At 39.3% G+C, this 19,645-nt stretch overlaps 1 protein-coding gene across 1 annotated transcript in view; it reads left to right on the plus strand.

Annotated features, from left to right (window-relative positions):
* The window catches only part of HECW2 (HECT, C2 and WW domain containing E3 ubiquitin protein ligase 2), a 215,578-nt gene that overhangs the window by 162,792 nt on the left and 33,141 nt on the right, over positions 1-19,645 (plus strand). Inside the window, exons 18-20 of the mRNA XM_028123706.2 lie at positions 2,229-2,338; positions 13,004-13,124; positions 14,718-14,831. Coding sequence (XP_027979507.1) covers positions 2,229-2,338; positions 13,004-13,124; positions 14,718-14,831 — 345 coding nt within the window. The remainder of the gene's footprint in view (positions 1-2,228; positions 2,339-13,003; positions 13,125-14,717; positions 14,832-19,645) is intronic.

Here is a 19,645-nt window from a genome sequence, read left to right on the forward strand (position 1 = left end):
TTTTTATACTTTGCCTATTTCTTTCTTTTTTTTTTTTTTAGATTTTATTTACTTAGAGACAAAGAGAAAGGGAGAGTGCGGGGCGGGGGGGGGGAAAGCAGAGGGAGAAGGACAAGCAGACTCTGCTGAGCACTGAGCCTGATGTGGGGCTCGATCTCAGGAACCTGAGATCATGACCTGAGCCAAAACCAGGAGTCAGATGCTTAAATGACTGAGCCACCCAGGTGCCCCTATTTTTTAAAAAGGAAAATCACTCCTTGTACAAATGGACTTGATTATCAGCAAGCGGAAATATCGAGATGCCACAGCTCTAGGAAATTATTCAGTTCAAAATAAGCCCATGTAAGATTATTCTCCAAAATAGCTATTATAAGACTCAAGAATTTTTAAATGACTTTGTTACATTTGTTATTGATTATTCTATTTCATATATTCTTTCACTAACTGAACTCCTGTAAAAAAAAATGTACCTCTATCAGAGCTCATATATGAAATGATTGATATATTTGGCTAATGTTAGAATTTTCAAATTTATATAATGAAAGATACCACATATAAAAGCATAAAGGTAACAAACTGGAAGAATATATTCATAACACATAAAACAAAGATATTATGCATATACAGAGAATGCCTTTACATCAATTCAGAAGAAAAGAACCCAAAAGAAAAAAATGGATAAAGGGTATAAAAAGGCATTTCATAGAAATTGAAGTAAGAATAGCCAGTAAACTTATGGACGGATGCTAACAATCATAAAATGCAATTTACAATAATGAGACAGTATTTCATAGTATTAGATTTGAGCCTGGGTGGCTCAGTTGGTTAAGCGACTGCCTTCGGCTCAGGTCATGATCCTGGAGTCCCGGGATTGAGTCCCGCATCAGGCTCCCTGCTCAGTGGGGAGTCTGCTTCTCCCTCTGACCCTCTTCACTCTCGTGCTCTCTCTCATTCTCTCTCTCTCAAATAAATAAATAAATCTTTAAAAAAAATAGATTTGAAAAAAATCAAAAAGTCTGATAATATCAAATGAGAAATGAGGACTCTCATACTGTCTGGACTTAGTGGGATTGCAATTTCTACAACCTTTTCAGAGCACAATTTGACAATACCTTGTATAGTTGAAAAGGCATATGTGTTATGAGTGAGCACTTAATGCTTTTAGATATATACCATATTTATACTAAAACTCTTCTGCCTGTACACAAGGCAATATATACAGGATCTTCACTGCACATTGTTGATAAAAGCACAAAGTTGGGAAAAAAATATTTGTCAAAAGAGATAGCTTCAAAAGTACTGACATTTTGGGCTGGATACATGTTTGTTGCAGGGAGTGAGAACCAGTGCTTAGGAGTCCTTTTCTTAATCTCTGCAAGAATGAACTGTTGCCACCTTTTTCTGAATGTTTTCTAACAGGTTTCTAGATTTGGCCAAGTTTGAAGAAAACCTACTTCTACCTCTTAATTAAAAAACACAAGTCCTCTTACTTTTATTGTTTCAAGTCTTTGTCAAATATTTGTCAAGTGTGAATAGCTTAGTGCAATCAATAGTACTTTTATCATTATATTTAATGAAAAGTCTGAGATTCTAAGATCTCACATCCCTGGTTATTAGCTTTTAGGAGAGTCCTAGAAAGAGAAATTTCAATATGGAGAACAAAGACACTGGATTGAATATGAATAATCTGAGATAAAAATCTTCACATTAAAAAATTATAAAGCCAGAGTAAACAAGGGAGCTAACTATGAGCAGTTGTAATTATTTAGGAGGTGTTTTGTTTTATTTTGCTTTTAATTCTCCAGTTAAATCCTAAACTCTTTGAATATTGAGAAAACTGTCATATATTTCTTAGAATGAAGATAAAGAACATACTTTGTGTCTCTATTATGGGTTCTCAGTAAGCATGTGTGTTGTGTTTGAATCTTATTCTCAATGCTAAAAACCCAGGTACTATGTTCAAGAAAACATGTAAATTCAGACTCACATATTAAAGTGGCAAAATAATAATCGTGTTGCCCAAAGTTGGTAGGAAAACAGGCACATAACCACAGGTTCCATAAAAGCTGTTTGTCCCAAGAATTAGCTACAGGAGAGGGGACGAGTGCTCCCTTTGGGATATGAACTGGACCCAGAGTGAGAAACTGATGGTTCTCACTCATTTGGAAGCAAGGCTTTTCCCCACCCCTTTGGCTAAAGTATGCATTTTGTTTCTTGTCTTTCCCCAGTTTATTTGAAGAAGAGATAATGTCTTATGTGCCTCCACATGCCTTACTTCACCCCAGCTACTGTCAGTCCCCCCGTGGCTCCCCTGTGTCCTCTCCCCAGAACTCGCCAGGTAAGTCCACCTGCTGTGCACAGTGAATCCTCTGAGAAGTATACCTTAAAAACCAGACATTCTGTTCTTCATAAAGGATGGTAAGGGAATACTTTGGGTTTATCTTTAGTGTGAGCATGGGTACATATTCTGTGGCATTTTGGGTCTCTTAAAATTGGCTTGTTCCCATGGCGATTCATTTTGACAGGAAGATAATGACATTCCAGAATAAGAGGATAAATGTTAGCAGTATGATACACTCAGATACAGATTTACTTTTCATTATGTTATGTACTGCCTAATATATCTTGGAAAATATTAGGACACAAAATACTATGTTAGCTTTTGGATTGAAAAAGTTCTGGTTAGGAGACTGATTCAAATAAAAATAAATGTCTACTTTCAAGAAATAATACAGAATTAAAATTAGTTTAATGGACTTCAATAGGTTTTTCCTGCAGTAATGACTAACTGCATTAGATAGGAAGACTAGAGACACTTGGGCAGATAGAACATGTTGATAGATAAAACAAACTAAAATACTTAAGTTCAAATTCTTTTTGAAAGAAGTATGGTATGAATGAAGGAGTGAATGAATGGATGGATGAATGAATGATAGCAAATGAGTTCTTTTTAAAGGAAAGTAGTTATAATGTTGACAGAACATCAGCTCTATTTATTTTTATTATAGGCAGTGTATTGTTTACACTTTAATAGCTATCAGAATTTAAAACTATTTTAATAGAAATCCACGCTCCATATGTGTCACTAAAAGCTGCTCTATAGTTTTTGATATATGACATGTTTTCACAAATCCTATGATAATGAAGCTAAAGCCTAACTGAATACCACAAACAAGAAAAGGTCTATTAATTTGTTCTTTTAACACAGATTTATTGAGCATCCAACTATGATCCAAGCACTGAATTAGACTCCAGTGCTACAAAGATGAATAATGCAGCCTCTGCCTTTGAAGGATTCATGGTGGGGCCATGAGTCAACAAATGACCCTATTAAGCCCTGTGGTTAGTTCTATAAAGAGAGGTATGGGAACAGTTCTTCCTTCAAGACTGGCAGTGGGTGTTTGGGGAAAGATAAAGATAACAGATATGGAGGGAGCCTTGAAGGATGATGAAGGTGGGCCAAAGGAAGAAGGGTGTTCTAGGTGAATGAGTAGCATAACCTAGGCCTCAGAAGCATGAAAGAAGTTTAGGGCCAATTAATAGCTACAAGTAAGAGCAAGTTCTCAAAGCTCGGGTTCGAAAGATAGGCTAGGACTGGTTGGCCATTGAAGCCTTGCTTTGTAGTCCATATGGAGCCACTGAAAATTTATAAACAGAAGAATACCCTGTTTTACCAAGAACAGTTTGGTGGCAATATGGAGGATGGATTAGAAGACGAGATAATGGAGTCAAAGAAACCCCTTGGGAGGCTGTTGCATTAACACGGGTGACCTGCTAAAGAGCTGGACTAGAGGTGTTGGAGAAATGGGAATTAGTTCAAAGGATACGTAGGACGTAGAGACACGGAACTTTGAGTCCAGGGAAGGAAGATTTTTGAGGTCAAAGCAGATTCTGAGGTCCCCAACACCTAGACTACTAGGCAGATGGCAACACCATTTACCCGGGAAGGAAAAAGTCTAGACTGGAAAGGAGGGGATAGATGAGTTTAGTTTTGGACATGGTTTGTTGAGGAACCTCTGAGCCATCCAGTTAGAAACACAAAAGACAACTGGAAGGACAGTCATGGAGCTCAGAAGAGGCTGGTGGCTTGGCGCATAGGTATGCTGGTGGCAGCTGAAACCCAGGGTAGATTGGAGGAACCAAGGAGGACAAGCCCATGGAAAGAAGAGAAAACGGAGGATGGTAACATGAGGAATTCCAGTATTTAAGGGATGGGCTGAGATGGAGGAGGAAATGAAACAGAGAGAGCCAGTGGATTTTGGAAGAGAATTAGGAAAGTCTTTTCAGGGAAGCCAGGTTTCAAGGAGTAGAGAGTGGGCCAAATCTCCAAAGCATTCAAGAAGGATGACTCCTGAGAAGAGGCCATTGGATTTGAAAATCATGAAGTTATAAATGGCCTTTTTCAGAGAAGTTTCTATTAGATAAGAGGTTATAAACTGGAATATGACCAGTTGCAGAATGATATAGGATGTAAAGTAGAAGCCAGGAGTGTAGAATATTCTTTTTATGAAGTATGGGGGTGAAAAGAAAGGAAACTAGGGCAGTATTTAGAAGGAGAAGATGAGTTAAGGAAGAGGTTTAGGATGGGGAAATTGAGCATGTGTGTGTGTACAGAGGTCAGAAGATGTGGGTGGAAGGAAACTAGTTTGTTGAAACAGCAGTCCTACCACAGACCCATGGGAAAGCAGGACACTGGCGACAAAAATGAAGGTCAACTTTGGAACAAAGTAGGGACATATATTTTGTTGATACAGGATGAGAAGAAATAAGTATGTGACACTTCAGGTAAGTTTCAAGATGTAGGGGGAAAATTGGTGGAATTCAGAGCTGGCCTCACCCCAGTCTTTACCAACTATGTGTGACTTTGGGCAGTTTACTTCCTTCCCTGAAATTGAATGTGATTTTCCATAAAATGGGAATAATAGCAATCACCTCCCATGGATACTTGGAGGAGAACACCTTGCCTGGTACCTGCAACACAACAAGCATCCAATAAATGTTAATTTATCCCTTTTTTCTTTCTTTCTGGAAATCTGATCCTGAGAAGTATAGTTTGTCAATGTTTAAACCATTAATAACCAGATAATATGAATTCATTTCTCCCTCATTTGCAGAGCTTTCTGCCTAGGTATTTAATCATTCTGACTGGTCTTTATCTTAGATCCTATGATGAAGTTCAAATGGGTTATCCCTTTCCCTGACGCTTTGTGGTTAAAGAAATGAAGCTGTGTGGATTATTGCTCATTTCAGTCAAGGCTCTCCTTCTGGGGCTTTTCTGCAGCCCATCCTCCCCAAGCAAAGGGTAGATCAACAGATTCTGTCCCTTTCTGAGCCCTACAGAGGCATGTGCTCTTGGAGACTGGCTAAACATTCTTTGAGACTATGTGAACATTTAAATGGTGACTAATCATTTAACATCACAAATGTACATGAGTAATCATGGTGGTAGTGAAATGCATTCTGGAAGGACATTTAGAGTCCAACATTTTCCAAAGAGATGTAGAACCCAAATATATCTAAATGCTAGCAGTGTCTGTGGTGGCTTTAATTTACAGGGAGAATCATCACCATATTTTTGGGCCATTCAGTTTTAGGGGGCTCTATTTGATCTTGAAATTGGGATGAACTGCCTGATATCGATGTAAGTTACTGTAACTAATTCCACATGATCTTACAAGGCCAAGACTAGCTAGCCTCATTTACTCTGTGGAGTAATCTTCTGATTCTTTGAATAAAAAGCATCTCCTTCTACCACTTTCCTGAAGCTTTTTTGTGAAAAACATTTCTGATGTTTTAAAGTGGTATGTTCCTCCTTCTTGTAACCAGAACTTCATCCCTCTTAGTGGTATGAGCATAATATTGTGAAAATTATGACAATAACAAATTTGAATGATCTTTCAGAATTCCTTGGGATCTGGTAAACTTTCCATACTTCTCCTTTGAGCACATTTACATGTCTTTTCAAGTGCAGAGGAGAGAGGGGCTTTGGAAACTTTGACTTGCTCCTTTTTGCAGCTGTTAGAGTGCTCACCTAAAATTGGTCAAAATTTTGGAATGTGAAGGTTTATTTTTCTAGGACCATTATAATGCCAATCCTGACCTTAGCTATGCCAGAAGGGAAAACTCTTTCCAAACACTGTATAGTTCTTATGCCAAATATGGGACCCAGAAGTTTATTTAAGGACCTTTTGTAACTCCACATTTCTAGAAATTTAAATGCAGTAACACCTAATTTATCTAATATTATTGGAGATGTGCTCACATATGTGAATTTTCCATGTAACCAAAGTGATGACTAAGTGTCAGAGAATTTAACCCACCATTTACTGAAACTCTTTCACAAATACATTATATTTCTCCCTGCTTCCCTATACACAGTGCATTTAAGATATTTCATGGTTTGAGGGGAATCATCATACAGAGCTGTTATTACTTGACTAAAACTGGACTATCTGGAAGCTAGGTGGGCACCAGGTCACACTCAACAGAATTAAACAGACCAGAGAGCACTGAAGAGCCATGTGGTTCTTTGCTGAAGGTTGTTTTGAGGGCATGGGATATGAGAGGGAATTATTTCTCCCACCACACAGTGAGACCCCTTAGGGCCTTCTTTTCCTCCCTCTCTCCCTTGAAAGTCAGCATCTTGGCTGCTGTTTTTCTCATCTCCTGCTCTTTTGTCTTTCTCTCTCTCCTTTGCTCCCTTCTTTCTACCCTTCCCTCATCTTGCCCACAGTCCCTGAAGTAGCTTTATGCAGTTGACCCTTGAACATTGTGGGGGCTAAGGGTGCCAACCCCCCTGTGAGGTAAAAAACCTGCAGATAACTTTTGACTCCCCCAAAACTTAACCACTAATAGCCTACTGTTCCTGGGTTTACCCATAACAGAAACAGTCAATTAGCACATTTTTATATGTTACATGTATTATATACTGCCTTCTTACAATAAAGTGTAAGCTAGAGAAAAGAAAATGTTAAGAAAATCATAAGGAAGAGAAAACACTACAGTTCTGTACTATATTTATTATAAAAAAATCTACATATAAGTGGACCCATGCAGTTCAAACCGTGTTGTTCAAGGGTCAGCTGTACTTGTTTTTAGAAAAAGTGTTCCTTCTCTTCTCTTTGCTCAGCCACACAAAGATGAACTACGAACCAAACAGTGCAAATGAAGGATGGTCCCTTGGTGGGTGGAGACAGGGAAGTTGTGATTCCAGAGACTGAAAGAAAGCCAAATACTGTCTCTGTCACAATATACAGGTGTTGTTTTTTTTTTATTATTTTATTGTTGTTAGTCTCCCTTGACCCCCACCCCTAATGCTGTCAGAGAATGTCACTGGCGTGCCTTTCAGTTTCCCCTTTTAATATATTTCTTCTGATTTGCAAGGTCTAAAAAATCAGCTTATTAAATTGCTTTTTAAAAATAGTGTGTAAATGAGGGGTGCCTGGGTGTCTCATTTGGTTAAGTGTCTACCTTCAGCTCAGGTCATGATCTCAGGGTCCTGGGATCGAGTCCCCCATCAGGCTCCTTGCTCAGTGGGAAGCCTGTTTCTCTCTCTTCCTCTGCCCCTCCCCTTGTTCATGCGCTCTCTCTCTCTAATAAATAAATAAAAGCTTTAAAAAATAAAAATAAAAATACTGTGTAAATGAAAGCATCAGCAAGCTCAAAACAGTGACCTAGGGCCTTTCACTACTCTTAGAGAATAAAGCAAAAATGCAAGAACTTTGATGCTTGTGCTTTGGGGCAGCCATTTTGGAGATGTTTTTTTCCCCCCTAATTTCCATTATTGAGCTATGTTCCAGAAGATGGAGTCTTTCAGAAATTATTATAATGCTTGATGGTTTGTTCTCATGCACTAACAGGGAATTGTAAAAAATATAATAATAAATTTAAAAAAAAAGTCATAGAGACTTTTTTTAGAAAGTGAACTAGGAAAGAAGTGGGCTTCTGAGCCATCCCAGTACAGAGGCCAGAGCCATGCTGGATTAGGCCAAGCTTTGTCCCATCCAGTGCAGAATGAGCATCAGTCACCCCCGCCATCTAAGATCCTGGTGGCACACCTGGGATCCAGAACACCCAGACTTCCTCGTGATTTGATGCCAGAATATTTCTCCTATCCCCTGAAGTATTCTGTCAGGTAGAATGCTTTAGTTTGTATATGATTATGCAATTTCTTAATGATAAATGGAAATAGTATCCTACTATTATCATACTTCAGGTCTGCCTAGCAAAGATGAAGGAAAAAACCCTAATATCTGTTACTGAAATTTTTCCTGCAAATAATTAACATAATGCCGACTACTCTTGAAGTCAGCCATTTATTCGATCACTTCCTAAATGTAACATTGACCATTTTGTATCTGACTTCCTTTTTTTAAGACCATAAAGGCCATAAAGTTACTCTCTCTATTGGAGTATTGTATCCTAGAACTTTACTTACAGTTACGGTTTCCATATGATTCTATTAGCGCAATCTTCCAAGATCATTTTTTTTATTTCTAAAGTGGAAGTAACATCATTCCTGTCCTGGAATTTCTTGGCAGGGCACCTGACTTGCGTTAAGAACTGGACAAGGACCAACAGCATAATTTATTGTAATTTTTAAACCATGAAGTAATATGTAAATGAATTTTTCATAATAGAACTATTGGCAAAAGAATTTTTGCATTTAACAATTTCTGTCTCCAGAGTTTCTGTAATTGAATCTCTTTATCTAGAGCATAAATGGAGTCAGAACTAATTTTTATTAAGTGTCCATTTTGATAATGAGGGAATGCATTATGGCATTTCCCACATCCTTTTATTTATTTATTTATTTATTTATTTATTTAAAGATTTTATTTATTTATTTGACAGAGAAATAGCAAGAGCAGGAACACAAGCAGGGGGAGTGGGAGAGGGAGAAGCAGGCCTCCCGCTGAGCAGGGAGCCTGATGCAGGGCTCGATCCCAGGACCCTGGGATCATGACCCGAGCCAAAGGCAGACACTTAACGACTAAGGCACCCAGGTGCCCCTCCCACATCCTTTTAAATGTCTCAAATTATACAGCAATAGTATATGTGCTTTTTTTTTTTAAGCAATCAACTCTAGAATCATGTTTCTTTTGAGTCCTAAAAGATTTTCATTCAGTCTTTTGTTTTTGTTTTTCCTCTTCCCTATTAACGATCACGCTCGTGATAGCTGACTCATGATGGCTGCTTTCTGAGCTGTCTAGGTTTACTAGATTACAGTTTCTCAGACTGCAGCACCAGCAACCTTATTCTGCCACCTCTGAGTGGACCTGTGCTACGCCACCCTGTCGCTTAGCCATCCAAGACTGCAGCCTTGTGCTCAGAGAGATCACAATCCTTCATGTTGTAAATGATGCCTTTCAAATACACAGGAAGCATTGCCTCTGTGTTGGTCTCTAGATGCTCCCCAGATGTTTCATTGGTTATATTTGACCTTCCTGTAGGGGATAATGGTTCTCAACCTTGGCTGCAAATTGGATTCATCTGGAGAGCTGCATAAAACACTTATGCCTGGGTCCCACCCCACAGATTTTGATGTAATATGTCTTGGGTGTGGCCTGAACATTGGGATTTTTTAAAGCTTCTTAAGTGATTACAATGTGCAGTCAGGATTGAAAATCACCGCCTAAGAGGCTCTTCTGTATCCTAGAGCTTTTAAGGTCAAGTTTATTTGTTTCCTTTACGACATAGATCTTAGATCCTTGGGTAAAAGATTCATAAACATGCAGACCTCTGGATGTATCATTGGTCGATAGCCAATTTTATTAAAATCCATTCTTAACACCCCAACACATTTCCCCATGTCTTTAGTATTCACCTCTCTGCAGATAATATCAGTTAACAGCTAACACTTATTCAAGGGCACCACACAAACTCCCTACTACACTAACTCATTTAATGCACAGGTGTGGCCCTCCTCTCTCACCGGAACTCCAGGACTGTGTTTTCAAGTGCCAATGGAGGATATCCACCTGAACAGCTCTTGTCTCCAGCACAATCTGTATAAAGCTTCACGTGCTCCCATCCACCAGCACTTCCCACACTGCTTGTAGCGTCAGATAGACCTGGCTCAAATCCCAAAGCTACCATTCACTGGCATCTGACTTCAGTTTCCTTAGTTACGAAGTGGCGATGTTGCTGATGATAATAATGCCCGCTTCATAAACTTGTGAGGATTTCCCCAGATCCTCTCTGGAGAGTGCGTGGTTCCGTATGCATAGCAGGCACTTCTCAAATGACAGTTACGGTTACTGTCTAAAAGCTTGATGTTACAATCAGAGCTGCCTGTGTCTCTTCCTTACTTATGATCTGTAGGCAATTCTTATTTCACATTGTACATGTTAGGGCTGCAAGGACTCCTGGCCAGGTCCCTTCCCTCAAGACCCTTCCCCTCCTACCCACCCTGAATCTACCCAACACACTCTGAAAACCCTTGCTTTAAAAAAACACCGTGTGTTTGTTACTCCCTAGCTCAGGAACCTCCAAAGTCTTCCCAATGCTCACTGCACCATGCCCAAACTCCTCAGCTAGGTTTTTGAAAAATTCCTCACGTAATTTGGCTCCAACCATCTGATTAAATTTCCCAGTGACTCCCCAGCACTCCCCTGTGCTCCAGGTTAGTCTCCTTGGTGCCTTCCAAACACGCATGCGGTGTTTCTCCCAGCTCTTGCTGCCCTGGCCCAGGATAGAATATAGATTCTCCTCTGTTTACAAGGCCTGGCCCCAGTAAAGCCTTCTCCTGATGGCCTTTCCATCTTGATCTCTACTTATCTTCACTTGCCATTACTTTTCTGGAATGCTGATCCCAAATGCAAAGACCGAGGGGAGCCAGGCAGTCAATATCATTGAGTGGTTGTGGCGCATGCTTCATTTAATGGATCAGCTGCCCCACTGTGGCCCCAAGGAAAATGCAAGCCAGTTGTTGTAAGAGTTCCTAAGGAATTTTCAAAAGAAAATCTGTTTTGGTTGTTTTGTTGTGTTTTTTTTTGGATTTTTTAAAATTTTATTTTATTATGTTAATCACCATACATTACATTATTAGTTTTTGATGTAGTGTTCCATGATTCATTGTTTGCGTATAACACCTAGTGCTCCATTCAATACATGCCCTCTTTAATACCCATCACCAGGCTAACACATCCACCCCCCCCACCCCCCCCACCCCCGCCTAGAACCCTCAGTTTGTTTCCCGGAGTCCATAGTCTCTCATGGTTCATCTCCCCCTCCGATTCCCCCCCCCGCTTCATTTTTCCCTTCCTGCTATCTTCTTCTTTTTTTTTTTTTTTAACATATAATGTATTATTTGTTTCAGATGTACAGCTATGTGATTCAACAGTCTTACACAATTCACAGCGCTCGCCATAGCACATACCCTCCCTAATGTCTATCACCCAGCCACCCCATCCCTCCCCCCCACCACTCCAGCAACCCTCAGTTTGTTTCCTGAGATTAAGAATTCCTCATATCAGTCAGATCATATGATACATGTCTTTCTTTGATTGACTTATTTTGCTCAGCATAATACCCTCCAGTTCCATCCATGTCGTTGCAAATGGCTGTTTATAGCAGCAATGTCCACAATAGCCAAAGTGGGGAAAGAGCCAAGATGTCCATCGACAGATGAATGGATAAAGAAGAGGTGGTATATATATATATATATATATATATATATATATATACAATGGAATATTATGCAGCCATCAAAAGGAATGAAAAATCTGTTTTGTTTTGTTTTTTTACTTGAAATGTCCTAATTTTTAAATGTTGAAAGTTAATTTAAAATCTTTAAAAACAAATGTATGCCAAGCAAAATAGGTCATTAGGGCTGGGTATAGCCTTGGGTACAGTTTTGTCCCCTATGCTTTATAGTTTGTTCACCACCTAGTTTAGGACTTAATTATTATCTAATTGATGTTTTATTTCTGTCCTCCTAACCAACATATCTACTTCAGCAGTCCCACCTTACTCATTTTGGGCATATTTGCGGAACCTCACAGAGTTAGCAATGAATAATAATCACTTAGTTGACTCACTAAAGAAATATTTAATGATCTTCTATGGTATGTAATGCACAAGACTTCACAGTTTTTCTTTTCCAGTTCCTTTCATTGTGTTGCAAAATAGTTCATGGAAAGGTCCAGTGTTTTTGTCGTCACTCTGCATCTGATTCCCATATTTATCATCAATTTTTTTTTGGTCCCAGTTTGTTGGTTAGTCACCTTGTGGTACAAAGCTATACTTTTCTAAGAAAGAGGAACAAACTGTGTTGCTCTTACATTTTATTAATGAAACCATTGGATGACATATGAAACGTCTTTAGGTTATCTGTGGATGATCCTAGCACTTGGTACATATTAAGAGTGTAACAGATAGCAGTATTATTTATTCTTTGTGCAGCCAGGAAACATGTGACTCTACAGTTGAATTCTGTGTTTATATCAAGATTGTCCTACCCTGCAATATAAAATGTATGTGATTGTAAGTCTAAAATAATTCTTAGAGTGCATATCTAAAAGACATTTTGTACATTTTTCATGGGGCAAAGCCTGGACACTGCTTGTTACACCACTATGCTTTATACACCACATACTTTCACATTGTAGCTTCCTGTCTAATTGCCATGATATCATCTCAGCCGCAAGCACAGATATTCCACCCTGAACAGTTACCATTGGACATGAGTAACTCTGTTTGACTCATATTAGTTTGGCCTGAAAAAAGGAAACATAGTTGACACACACGGGCACCATTATAACTATGCAAAGAGGATTGTTATTCTCCACCAAAGTGCCACACAGAAATATCTTAAGACTTCGGTTCAGCTCTGTTAGAGCCTCTGACTCGGGGAGGTGAAAAGCAAAGGCACTGAAATAATTACCTCCTTTCACTTGCTGACTGTGGTCTCAGCCCCCTGGCAGTATTTTGTCATGGTGATGTGATGAACTTCGGGACATTGCACAAACACGGACCCTTCTCTTTTTGTGGTTTGCCATAGGTACTCAGCGTGCCAATGCCCGGGCTCCAGCCCCTTACAAGCGAGACTTTGAAGCCAAGCTAAGGAACTTTTACAGGAAGTTAGAGACGAAAGGATACGGACAAGGCCCAGGGAAATTGAAGTAAGTCAAAATGATACAGACCTCAGGATTGGGCGATGGTGAACGGATGAGATGCAGTTGGGAATGTAGGAAATTGATTGTGATTTGGGATCACAGCCTTTGTTTTGGTCAGTGTAATTATTTTGGCGTGTGTCAGTTACAGGATCATCTAAGACAAGGTCCTGGAATTAAGAACCATTTAGCTTAAGGTTTTAAAACAAACACCACGTTCCATGTAAAAATATAGGCAAAATAAAAAGCTAATTTGTTTCCCCTGAAAAGTGCCTCTTTGTTCACTTACAGTGTATTTATTAGATAAGAGGCTGGCGCGGTGTCCTCTCCTGCACCTCACTGTCTCCTGACCTGACCTGAGTGTAGGAACACTGCTCAGCTCTGTTCTGTTCTGTGAAATAAGCTTCATTTGTCCAATGAAATATATCATGACTGTGGTTTCTGCCTTTCTTTACCCCCCTTTAAATTTAAACGTCATCCTGTTTGGCCTAGAATTATGTTCACTTTCTACTTACCTACCCTTCCTTCATCCCTGCCTTCACCCCTGCCCCATGTACCCACCAGAGATCACTGTGCCCCCTGAGAGAGGGCAGAGGAGGAAGGGTCTGCACTGACACATCGCCATGACGCTGGGTGTCTGAGAGGAGGGCCAGGAGCCGTCCTCCAGCTCCCCAGCTTCCTGCCCCACAGACAGGGCTGGCTCAAGTATATTCCCAGGCCCCAGTTTCCTCACCCTTCAACACACATCAGCCTGACCAAACACCTTACCTCTCTGAGCTTTGCCTTTCTCACACTTCACTTAAGAAGGTCCTGAGGGGCACCTGAGTGGCTCAGTCGGTTAAGCGTCCGACTCTTGATTTCAGCTCAGGTCCTGATCTTAGGGTCATGAGTCCGAGCCCCACATTGAGCTCCATGCCTAGCATGGAGACTACTAAAAACAAACAAACAAAGAAGAAGGTCTTGAACTCAGGCTTCCCTGTGTCCAGACTCCCTATCATCTCCCTTTCTGTGACTATTTGAACTAAAGGCAAATTTTATCTGCTTTGGGATGACTTTCATTATCATCATCACAAGTAGATTAATTGGCCACAAGTATCATTCATTTGTATCTGTCACTTGGGGAATCTCAGATTCACTTAATTTAAAAATTAAATTAAACACAGGCATAAATGTGTCTGCTTTGGAGAACATGTCATCCCTCTGCATACTTAGTAATTGAATTCCTTGTCTAGGTGCATTCATGCTTAAAACACTACCTCATAGGGTTGTCCTTCCTTTACTAAACAAAAGTTTTGTGTTTGTATTGTTTTATAATCATCTTCCTTCTGGGATAAATTGATTTGACCATCCAGAAAGAACTCAGGAGTTGTTTTTATATGTTGTAGGCGGAGTGCTCTGCTTACCAACAATTCACTTGTGTAATTTTTACTTCTGTTAAGAGTTCAAGACAAATTGTGCATTATTACAGCTAGCAATGTATTAAGTGACTCCCCTTTTCCTCTAGTTCACTATGGTAAATGAAAAGGGAATCAAAAGTGCCTGGTTCTAGAAAGATAAGGGTTAGGAAATAATCTGTTTTTCACATTGTCTTTTTATGGACAGGTTAATTATCAGAAGAGATCACTTACTAGAAGATGCTTTTAATCAGATCATGGGCTACTCCAGAAAAGACTTGCAGAGAAATAAGCTGTACGTCACATTTGTCGGGGAGGAAGGGTGAGTAGAACAGAGAAGTGATGTGTGGAACTTGGGCTGCAGCTGTGGAGGGGATGTGTCACCACAGGGTCGCTGTGGCTGCCTGAGACAGGAAACCCTGCTGGCAGGAAATGCCATTCTCAGACACTTAAACCTCTCGGCTTTTTTTTTTTCCTTTTTTTTTCTTTTTTAAGGCTTTCTCTGGTTTTTTAATTATTTGACATAGAAATTCTTTGGTAAATACTCGTAACTATAGATCATTTTTGAGAGCAGGAGGTTGGTTTGGTTTCTTCTCTCTGCGTCTCTTTCTTAAAGAGAAAAAGTGGGGCCTTGACGGAAAAAACAAGAATTGAATTCTAACATCTGTGATCGTGTTGTCCGCACTGGGTATCAGTAGAACATGCTTCACCTGTTAAATAAATAAGCTCAGTTTTGGAATCACAAATTAGAATCCTGCTCTTCTACCAGGAAGCTTCTACAGCAGTAATTCCAGGACTCTTGGACCAGCCCTGGATAGAGGCGAAACTGTTGAACTCTGGGTTCTTATTTCTCTGTTGCCAGTTTTTCTCTTTTTTTGGGGGGGGGGGGCGGGGGGAACAGCAACACACCTATCAAAATAATAACCTGCCATAAACAAGCATCTCTGGCCTTCTATGACTCTTCCATGAGTGTGCTCATAGAGATAAGGGTTAAGAAATGAAGGAGTGAAGACTCCTACAGACTGTTTACTGCATCCAAATAAACATAGCAGTTCTTATATAACACTTCAGAAGGTGACAGCTCTCATCTTGTCCAGACCCCTTCCTCCTTCCTCATTTCAGGTCTGAGTTTCGAGTCTCAGCACCCTCTTCATAACCCAGCCCTCACTAGAGCAAATTTAAAAAGTACCACATGATGACCTGAACTGTGGTTGTCTTCTTGACTCTGTTAATTTGGATCATTTTAAAGCTACCCTTCTCAGTCCTGCCTAGGAATAAAGTATATTAGATTATAGACTCATAGGAGTAATATCCAACAAGGTCAGCCATTCACCATATGGTTACTTTGGAGGCTCCAAAGTATAAAGTAATTTGCAAGTGCGAATGGAACTAGATAACAGTAAAATCAGGATTCAAATCTAGGCCTTTCATCCAGGGCTCTTGGACCAGCACAAGATAGAGGCAAAACTGTTGAACTCTGGCCCATCAGAACTTTTTCCTGCCCAAGGATCTTTTCATTATTCCAGCTGACTGATAACCCCTGCTCTTGTCACATATTCCGTTTATAGTCTCCCAGCTGTGACTAGCTTAAAGTAAAATATTATATGGGAAAACAATACTAGGTGACAAAATTGGGGCAGAAGCTTGCCTGAGACTTGTTTTCATTACCGAAGGGCATTAATGGACTTTTAGCTTATGCTAGTTGGCTTAAGATGCAGGTGCACAATTGAAAATGCAGGCAAATGTTTTAAGCCTAATCATAGGTGTGCATGGAATTCCAAATATTTCCTTACATAACCAGTCTCATTTGGATGAGAATACTTTTCCTCCCCCAGAACTCCAGCTGCCTTCCTTCTTTTTCGGACCACAGTTTGTTGAGATCTCAGAGATGTAAGCAAGAGTCTTTGGAAGCCCTGGTACTTAAGTTTGAATAGAGCAGATGCTTATCATGCTTGATCATCCTAAAGTAGTCGCCCAGTGATCTGGACTGATGGCATCTGTTCCTAGGCTGAGTGTGGCTTGATACCTCTATCTGATTGCCACCAATGTCCAAATGTTTCCTGTTTCCGTCACCTGTCTCCTAGCTGTAACCCCAGAGGGAAAACAAGAGGGGGACACTTTGAATTGTGACCTCAGCCCTCAGGAACAACCATAATCAAGCCCCTCTGTGTAAGGCCCTTTGAAGCTGGAGTAATAGGGCTAAGTAATTTCTAGTCTTACGGCTTTATCATGTCAATATCATACATAGAGATTATTAGCTATAGACTTCATTTTGCTACTAAGGCATTGAGAATACATAATGCTGTTTTGAAAAAATATAGCACTCTTGTTGAAAAATAGAAACCTCAAAACAACATAAAATTAAGAAGTTATTTTAGACTTTGCCACCTTCTCAAAGACATTGATTCGATCACATTAAAATTAAAGATCATGCCATTTCTTTCTGGATTATAATAAATATCCAAAGTGAAAATCTACCTACATTTTTCTATGGAACTATAAATGTGGAGCTGGGAATTTTCTCTCATTTTCCCTTCATTAATTTTAATGCTCACAAAATGTATCCATTTGTAAGTTCTTCATGTCTAGCCCTAGTAATGGGTATTTAAAAACATATACGCCCACTGGCTAGATCTTGGTTTCTCATATCATTCTTCAATAAAAGGAACTAGGACTCCTTGGGGAAATGGCTGATTCTAGGATGGTGCAGGAAATATACAAGATGGAGCTTGAAATATCTTGGAGTGTCAGAAAGTAGAGAAGTGCTCAAAATTTCCACAATGATGGGGCTATGTCAGAGGAATTCAAGAACCAACTGAAAGATCTCTCAACTGGAATTATCTGAGCACCAAAATAATTGAAGTAGGATTAGATTATAATAACCCAAAGTATAAAATAAACATCTGTACTACTATAAATATGTGATTAAATAAATAAATAAGGAGTTGACCAGTCTCTTGTACAGAAGATTTCCAAATAATTCAGCATAAATCTCAATCCTTTTAACTGTGGATTGTACATAATGACTTTCTTCCCATAGCACAGTTTGGGAAGGGGAAAAAGAAGTCCAGAATGGAGATGCCTGACAAACACTCAGCCAGGTGATCAAGGTTAAAATCAACAGTGATATATCATGCTAATAGTATAGGCCCTTCATATGATGTGACAAAACTGGCACTTGATCTCTACAGTTTTTGTCCCCAAAACCCATAACATCAGTCTATTCATGAGAAGAACATCAGGTAAATCCAAATGGAGGGACATCCTATAAGATAACTTACTGGTACACCTTCAAACTGTCAGGGTCGTCAAAAACAAGGAAAGTCTGAGAAACTGGCACAGCCAGGAGAAGCCTAAGGAAACATGACAATTAAATGTAAATGTGGTATTTTGGATGAGATCCTGGTATAGAAAAGGGACATTAGGTAAAAACTAAGGAAATCTGAATAAAGTATGCATTTTAGTTAATAATAATACCTCAGTATCTGTTAATTAACTATAACTAATATACTATACTAATGTAAGATGTTAGTAAGAGGGAAACTGGGTATGAGGTATACAAGAATTCTCCATATTATCTTTGCAACTTTTCTGTAAATAAAAAACTATTCTAAAATGAAACATTTACTAAAAGAAAGGATATAGTTAGGATTTGGGGAGATTTAGAAATGTTTCCCCAAACTTTTCTTATTTCCTTATTGTCTGATGAGTGGGTGCCACCAGGGTAATTTTGGGTATGTGTATGCTTCCTTCTGCACTTGAGGTCAGTAGAGTTATATGTATAGAAAAACAGTTAATTTTGTGTGAAGTCCAAATTATTAGGGGTAGTGGTGTATCTGTAGAGTAGTATTTTGTGTTGCTAATGTCAAGTTTATTTTCTCTATGAGGAAATAATACTTTGCAATTCTTATTGATACTATCTCAATGATTATATTTCCTTCCCATCATAATCAGGGTCTTTATTTACAATAGAGAAGTTAGGGCATAAAGAGGAAGGGATTTATTTTTAAGAAAATTGTGTCTGCCTGCACTCTAGGAAAGTATGAATTAACAGATTCACAGAGAGACTTCAGCTCTGCTTTAGGCTGTCTTGTTGCATAGTTCTGAAACACACATATAGATTGTTCTGAAATGGAAGAGCAGAATCAAGAGAAATTATGGGAAAATTTATAGTCAGAAATTTACAGGATGACTACAAATTCCATGTGAGGTAAAATTAATCTCAGAATATTGGTGATAGATATATTCACTTTTTTTAAAATATAGAGTTGTAGAGCCTGTTACTGGAAGTGTATTAGTTGACAAGTAATTATTATTTTTCAAGTAATTATTATTTTTCCAAGCTTCATGTTGTGCTTTGACAGTTTCTAAGCAAACTACTGTGATTTAATTTGATAAGAACTGGAGGTTTTGTTCTAGTCATTACGTTTTCCACCCAAGTTAATTTGATTATCTGCCCTTGCAAAGTGGGGAGGGTGGCAGGTCAGCACTGGCAGAATGGCTGGAAACTGAATCATCTTGACAAAATGTGGTGGGAAATTGCATGCTGTGGTTGCCTCTCTCTGTTGGGCTTCTGTCTGCCTGGAAATTGCTTCTTTAGGAAGGAGGCCAGTAGAGCACTGCATATTCTCCAGCATATTACTTTCTTCTGAATTAAAAGCCCTAGCAGCTAAAGCTTATGTGTTATCAAAAGTTAGGTAGGTAGACTATCGGGTTCCGATAAGGTGTCCTGGGCCATTAACTTCTCAGTACCCCAAACAGTAAGGAAATAATGGCCTGGTTAAAGAAAGGATGTTTACACTGTGATTGCCTTGCCTCTTTTTTCCCCTCCGTGGCCAAATCTGTAAAAGGGACCTTTCTTTAAGAAAGAATGAGTTCATTATATGTAAGGTACCATCTATTGGCATCAATCATCTGTCTTGCAAAACCACACTTAGGCTAGGGAGGGGATGTGTGCAAGCAGTTTTAGTTCAGGGGTTTAAGAACAGATGAGCTCCTTCTGTGATATTTCTCCTGAGACAGGCAACTGCAAGTAACTAGGAGGATGAGATCTGAAACGGTTTGCCTCCATCTCTGCTTATAAAATAACCAGCAGCTCTTACATATGACTGGTCTAATCCTTGCTAGAAGTTGTTT

The sequence above is a fragment of the Eumetopias jubatus genome, unplaced genomic scaffold (assembly GCF_037043125.1).
Source record: "Eumetopias jubatus isolate StellerSeaLion01/CBP00866 unplaced genomic scaffold, mEumJub1_p1.0 scaffold_3, whole genome shotgun sequence".
Taxonomy (NCBI): Eukaryota; Metazoa; Chordata; class Mammalia; order Carnivora; family Otariidae; genus Eumetopias; species Eumetopias jubatus.